This window comes from Plectropomus leopardus, chromosome 5 (assembly GCF_008729295.1).
Source record: "Plectropomus leopardus isolate mb chromosome 5, YSFRI_Pleo_2.0, whole genome shotgun sequence".
Taxonomy (NCBI): domain Eukaryota; kingdom Metazoa; phylum Chordata; class Actinopteri; order Perciformes; family Serranidae; genus Plectropomus; species Plectropomus leopardus.
This window is the reverse complement of record NC_056467.1, coordinates 12,350,810-12,358,380: the sequence shown is the minus strand read 5'-3', so window position 1 is coordinate 12,358,380 and position 7,571 is coordinate 12,350,810. Positions and strand designations below refer to the sequence as shown.

The 7,571-nt window shown below is 42.5% G+C and overlaps 1 protein-coding gene across 1 annotated transcript in view; it reads right to left on the bottom strand.

Annotated features, from left to right (window-relative positions):
• Positions 1-2,288: 2,288 nt before the first annotated feature.
• The window catches only part of mecom (MDS1 and EVI1 complex locus), a 147,415-nt gene continuing 142,132 nt past the window's right edge, over positions 2,289-7,571 (bottom strand). The window contains 5 exon segments of the mRNA XM_042487042.1: positions 2,289-4,246; positions 4,612-4,695; positions 4,697-4,799; positions 4,894-5,139; positions 7,242-7,386. Of these exon segments, the coding sequence (XP_042342976.1) occupies positions 4,112-4,246; positions 4,612-4,695; positions 4,697-4,799; positions 4,894-5,139; positions 7,242-7,386 (713 nt within the window). The 3' untranslated portion in view covers positions 2,289-4,111.

The following is a 7,571-nucleotide window of genomic DNA, read 5'->3' as shown; positions in this document are numbered from 1 at the left end:
AATTCATCTTTGTACTCATCTTCATTTATGTTGTACTTTTTTATTGTACTTGTCTTCGTTGTGATTGTAGTCATTGCTCTATGCTTATACTTTTACTCATATTAAACGTTTGCTTATTGAAATGTCTCCATCCTTCAGAAGTCACGACGGAAAACTCATACTCAAACTGAAAAGCCAAGGTTATAGTAAGAGTAAAAATCTCAAAATATGACCTGTCCCAAAAACAGCTGAAAATACCTGAAAACCGCATAAAATAGTGTGCCAATACGCCATAACAAAGAATGTTGCAAAAACACCATAATATGGCATATCGGGAAAAAAAGACTAAAAATACCATAGTATAGTATGGCAAAAAATGTCCAAAAAAACCAGCAGAAAAACACATAAAATAAGATTAGATTATTGCATGTTGAAAAAAATCATCTAAAAAGTTAACATTACGAAGTGAAAAAAAGTCAAACTATACGCCAAGGTATACCGTGATGTTTTTTCATCATTTTTGATGACATGCAATACTATGACATTATTTCACAACACGCTATACCATCAGGTTTGTTCAGGAAATGCTATACTATGACTATTTCATCAATTTTTATGGCGTTTTGATGTTTTTTTTTGAAAATGATTTTTCAATACGCGTTCTACTATTCCATTTTTTCATTAAATTTGACAACATTTTGTCATGATTTCAGATTATATACTATTGTTACGGTTGGGACCGAGGACCCGAAAGCAGATGGACAAAAAGGATTTAAGAAAAAATAGATTTCTTACAAAGTGGAATGTGCAGAAAAAAGATGGATGGACAGCTGGTTGAAGGTGAGGAGTGATCCAGGTCTCGTGATGTTTTTCGGCTGGTGGAGTGGACAGAGTGACAGGCTGAATCCTGGCAGAGATAAAGAAAAACAAAAAGGCTTTAGCAAAAAGGCAGATGAGCAAAACTGTAGAAACAAGTTACTGAGTTGAATTCGGACTAACCTTGTTGGGCAACAATCCGGCAGCGAATGGCTGTAGAAGCAAGATTAGTGCCTTAGCGAGGTCTGTTGAGTGTAAAGCCAGGGTTTCCTGTACTACGAAGGTGGCTTTCTTTTGACCTGGCTGGATCACCATGGTAACTTATGGGTCAAACCTAACCTGGTCGGGAGCAGGTTACGTTCCGAGTTTCAGCTTGAAATCAGCTGAAAAGCTTCTTTCACAAAACTCCACACTCGTAGGCAAATATATGCAAAGAAGTTCACAATATCAACTTCAAAGATTATGATATATCAGTTTTTTCGTCACAGGTTTTTTCAGCTGTCAGTCCTTAAATCTACACTTACTGATTTTTTGGCCACATACTTACTATTGGCCCTGGATAAGGGGACACAAATCAAGGAAATCATGGAAAAGTGATGCTGTGGCAACATGGCTACTGACAAGTTCACAATATCATTTAGGCTTTAATTAGTCCACAATAGTGCAAGTGGCAAAACTCATACTCAGAACCATTATCACTGCCACTCCATTATGGTCCTGGTCTACGTCATTGCTACCATCACTGCAGCTGACCTCATCAAAGCTGGACGACCCGTGCTGACCTCATCAACACTGCGTGACCCCCCGTGACCTCATCAAAGCTGGACGCCCCGTGGAGCCCTGAGGGCCGACAACAGGCCCTAAGAAAACACCCCATCCATTAGGGTGCCAAAAGCACTGTAAATGTGGAGTGTCAGCGCCAGCCATCTTCACTGTCATGCCCAATTCTCCAACCCCCCACCCAAGCTACTCTCCGGACAATGGAGCTGCTGAACCTCCAACCCGCCCAGCCACAATGTCCGCCCACGTTGGCTGGCAGCAGTGACAGAGGGGGGTGCTGGATGGGGAGGCCTGCTGCAGGATGGGACTCTTATTGAGCGTTTGAGCGATGAGCCAGGTCATCACATCTACCCAACTCATCCATCATGCCCCACAAACGGACACAAATAAAGAGGACACATTCCTGCCTCCGCTCCCACTACCACATTCAAGCCCTCTCCAGCCTTTTCTCTCCTTCCCTCTCTCTATGTGAGCCAAAGTCTGGAGAAAAAAAGAGGACCAGAGTTCAGGCTCTCCCTCGCTCTTGGAGGCCATGGGAGCGCCAGAAGAAAGTGCCAGGTGGTTTTCTGACTCATGTCTCTATGTATAAATCTCTGTTTGGGCCAAAATGATGGGCAGCCAGAAGGACTGTATGGAGTGGGGGTTATGTGAGTGAGTTGGGAGACAATGGATGAGTAAAATGTTAAAGGTGAAATAAAGACAGAGTGGAGTACTTGTCAATCCACATTGTAGTCCTTTATTTCTTAGTTGTTCCTCCCACAGTATTGAATTGAAATGCATAACAGTTACATTGTAGAAAGCATTAAAACAAAGTACCTCAACTTGCCGATTACTTTTTAAAATTGATTATAAACAAAACGTCATAAAACAAACAAACGAAAAAATCTGGTCCCTCAAAACGGGAGAATAAATGAAAGTAATCTGTTATTTATCATAAGTTTGGCACAAGGGATTAACATGAACCGAACGTCACACAAGCTTGCAGACAACCGTAGAAAATGTCAGATACAGATCTTACCAGACCAATCATGCGTTTATGAAGAAATTATACCTGGCCTTTTTTTATTTATTCATTCTTTATAATGTTTTTCTTTTTTTTTTTTTTTTTTACAATTGAATCATTAAATTGTCATAGAAAAAAAAAACCCTAAGTAATATCTATTCATCAACCGGTTTCATTAGAAGAATAAGGAGTGAATTGTATGTTTAATACTATCCGGCACTCAAATGTAATCTACAAACCCCATTGAACTGTGGGATAGGCCCAGCGAGGAATCTTCCCTTCACCTGGGCTAAGAGCAGTGCTATTCAGTAAACAAACTACAGTTTGCCAAGAAATAAATACAATTCTCAACATACAACAGCAAATAACAACAACAACACCAACAAAATAAAAAGAAAACAAAATCATGATTGTCTAAAAATGAAAGACACACGAGCATGGAGTAGCTAACAACTAGTATTCAGGCTATTTAGTGGTATTGTTGGCCGACTAGGATGGATTCAAGGGTTTGGAAAAAGACATATGCCCTTTACAGAACAACAGTTAACTTCAGCACTGGCTACTTATCTCAGTAAAAAAACAAAACAAACAAAAAAAAGTGTTTTCTTCTCTTCCACTAAAAAGACAATCTATTTATATCCTTTCACAGATAGCGCAGCCGGGCAGGATGGAGTGCAGTGGAGAACAGTTGGTAGACACTTGTGTACAGTGCTATGATTGTGCAGACACACGCAGCTATGGAAACGCAGATGGTAAACTGGCCTGATTTCAGTTTAACAATTACTTTGTTTAAAATTTGTTCTTCAGTGACTTCAGTGATATTAACGCACGGCTAACACTGTCCTTACATGGAGCGGTTTTCATTAGAACTGAGGCTGCTAACCCCACCCTTCATTTTTATCATCAAGTACATGTATTTATGAGAAACACCTGCGGATCTCTGGGGGTTACAGGGAATTCTTGTGATACATTTTGAAGATAATTTTGTCAGAGGCTCTTATGCTTTTTGCACAGTGAAACATACCAGGCTGAAACTGGCCGTCTTAGAGACACAACCAAACTCACCCTCTCAGCGTACATATATGTTCTCCTTGCTTTCTATGTGCTGGTGAGTAAATCAGCACATCCATCTTCCATGTCCACAAGCTGCCTTTGCTGTGCAAAACATAGAAATTCAGCAGAATAAATACAGCTATTATTACTTATTATTATTTTCACCACAATCATCATCATTGCTATCATCCTGGTTGGTGTTAATGTAAAGAAATCACTTTTAAGGTCTCAGAGGGACATTTTGATCTCTATCTGTTGGAAGGTTTTGGGGGCTGGGGCGGGGCTGGGCTCTGCATGGACAGTGACCCTGCTTTGTGTGTTAGGCGCTCCACTCAGCAGTCAGATGGGCCGTGGTTCTGCTCAGCAGTCACTCTGTGAACGATCGGGGGCCCCTGCACATAGCCCCTGCAGTGGGCTCCCAGTGCCATAGGTCAGATTTGGGGGTTGAAAGGTGAAATGGTAAAGCGCAAAGGGGTTTTATCATACGTGGCTGAGGGACTGGATGGCACTAGATTCAGCAGCAGCCCGTGCCAGGCTGTGCCACATGGTGGCCGGGGTGTGGGAGGCTGGGTGGAGAGAGTCCTTCTCAGCCAGGGACAGCATCATGGCATACGCCTGATGGAGACAGAGATGGATTACATTTAACTAACATGCTTTAAAGCTCATTTTTACATGATTGTGTTGATAAATGTGCATGCATGTGAACTCTCAATGTTTCTTGTTTTTGTTTTTTTCATACAGTGCCTTCATTGATTTTAACATCAGCAGACAAAGACATGCATGTACACATTAATGTATACACAAATACACAGACAAAATTAAATGAAACTAAACTAAACTAAATTAAACTCAACTCAACTAGACTCACATAAATTAAAATAAATTATTATCATTAATATTACTAACATAAGATAAGATGAATGAAATTAAATGAATCAAAAATTATAGATTGAGTGTTACGGTGTCAATGTTTCTTTTACCTGAGACTTAGATTTCCTAAAGAGTGGCTGTTTGACTGAATCAGTCAAAGGGGGGGGAGCCAAACGATCCATCGTCCTCATCTCCGTCTCCTTCACTCAGCTCGCTCTCCTCAAGCTTGCGCATGTCCGAAAAATGACGAATGTGATCCAAGGCTGAGTAGCCACTCTGCTCCTCCTCTTCCTTATACCTGGAGGTCAAGCAGGAAATTACAATACTTAACTTTTGACCGCACATCATCATTCACACAATGTAAAAATCTGTTTCAGTTGTATCGAAGTCACCTCCTCGGAGAGGTTTTGCAGTTGAGGTTTAAGTCGTTCGGTCCACTGAAGTCCATTTCGTCTTGTATGATGCCATCGCTGAGGCTGCTAGGAAGCGCCTCTTCTTCATGTTTCCCAGGGGTGTTGCTGCGCTCCTCCCCTTCTTCTTCATCAGCACCAAGCTCCTCCGCTTCCTCGTCTTCCAGGTCACGTGATCCACGGCTGGCCATCAGTGGCTTCTCCTCTTCAAACGGACCGCCATTTAACCTGCAGACCAGGGATGTCAATTCAATATAGCTTGATAAAACAGTAGACTTTTTTTTTTTTAGATTTTTTTTTGGCATTTTAGCCTTTATTAGATAGGACAGATCAGCGTGAAAAGGGGAGAGAGAGCGGGGACGACATGCAGCAAAAGGCACTGAGTGGGAGTTGAACCCCAGGCTGCTGCAGCATGCCTTTGTTCATGGGGCACCTGCGTTATCCACTCAGCCACCAATACCCTGTACAAAGCCTAATGAAGAGTAGTGACATCTACCTCATTAGCAGTACATATTGTAAACACACTTTTATGTTTACAAAAATAATCAAGATATTAAAAAAGAACTCATCTGGTGCTTGTTAAATGAGTAATTACAAACTACATAGAAAACAAAAGCTGTAGTATATTTACAGTCTTTTGCCTTTAGTTTTAATATCCTGCACGTTCCCGTGAGAATCCTTTCTCCATATACACAAAAACAATGGATCATATGGGACGCTGAGCCAAGAGAGGAGGATCTGAGGCAGAGCATGGCAGCTGGGATCGACAGAGCAGGAATCCCGTTTGTCATCGTGGCTCCGGAGCCCCTTTGGGTGCAGCAGCACTGGGTTGATCGTTGCAGCACTTAACTGGAGTGCTTCGCCTCTCTCCTTGTTTATTTTCTCTCCTATCTCGTATTCATCTAATAGGCAAAATATTTAGCTGACAGCCCCATTTGGTGGGAGAGTTATGAGAGTGTTGCCAACCGGCCCATTCTTCTATCCCTGCGGGGGGAGAGAGAGTGAGCTATCCAAACTGCCTGAGTCTTAATCTGTCCCTCTGTCTCAGCGCCACAGGAAACCACCATTTGGTAAATCATCTGGAACCACATTTAGACTGATTCACTAATTACACTCTGGGACGTCTTTCGTCAGCTCCCAAAAATGCCATTTCTTGTACAAAGAAGACGAGAACTGAGAGCTGGATGTGGATAAGTAGATAGATAGGAAACAAAACACATCAAGCACATCACTACATAATAATAGGATGCCTGTAATCAGGATACCTGCACCGGATTTGAAAGGGACACATTTGCAAGGACTTCAGAAAAAGAGAAAAGAGGGAATTATTGCAGATTAGATTTTTAGAACATACAGTATCTACATCGTCTATTCTCCTCTATCAGCAGCTGATAATACTACACTTTTGACAGAGCTCCCGCTGGGATGGAGACTTTGAGGCTAACAACGTGGTATTTGTGCCATGTTGAGCTCACAGGGCTGAGAGGAGGGACTCGCTCCAAAAAGAGCGAGTTAGAGCACTGTGATTAAGAAAACAGATTCGCTAATTACGCTTTCAAACGTGGTAATTTGCTGGGGATAAAGTATCTATCAGAAGTAGTCAGGAGCACAGCACTTTGAAAGGAAACACGGGGCGACCCTTTGACCCCACCCCCTCTACCCTCTTCCTGTAGGCAGACATGTTGGTTCCAGATGTGGTGGGCTAACTGCTGCACTCCCCCTCCTGCTCCTCTCCCCGTCCCTCTGACGCTCCACCGCCCCGGTCCTGCTCTCACAGGCCTTCTGCACAATCATACACCAGTCTGCGAGATCTCTATCCGCACCCGCAATCTGCCCTGTGATCACACAAACCGAGGCACGTGAAAACAAACTCAGAGACCTGAGCAGACCTCTCAACTGCTATCCGACCCGATCGCAGCTCCAAGAATTTATTTTGCATAATGCTCAGACGCAGTTGCATGCGTACAGATATGTGTTCGTACGTGTGGCCGAAAGGCAACCGATATAAGGAGCTCCTGCACGTTTCCAAAATCTGCAGCTATCTTAAATGTCATCAAAGATGATTGCTCTGTACTCCGGACCTCTGAGCATGATGTCAGAATTAATGAAGGCTGGCTGGGTGGTATGAAAAGACGAAAATAGGCTGATAGCAGCCGACTGATTATTTGTACCTTTTTATGTCCAGAGAGTTCTTTTTAAGTCCAAAAAGCCTAATGTAGTCACAGGCCCTGGCCTCATGTCCCTGCTGCTGAGATGTGTGGGTGGGAAGCCCGGATGATATCGGTCTATAAACATCTTGTTGAGCTCATTCACATAAAAACCATACTTACCCTTCCTCAGAGGGGTCCGGGGATGTCTGGTTCTGGCCTGTGTTGCTGATGAAATTTCTTATTTCATTGAAATAAGAGTCCTCCTTGTCATCCAATATAGCACTGCCACTGTCCAGTTCAGACTGTGGGGACGACATTGCAGTGCCTGCGGGAAGAAAAAAAACAGTCCAGTTCTGATTCTGATATTTCAGTATGATGAATATTCTGAATACATAGTGCGTTGAACCATGATGTCCCAAAACATTTCTGAATGATCACTAAGTGTCCACCTATAAAATACATTTAAAATGCACATTTTATTTTTTGGGGGTGATTTTTTTAATTGAATTG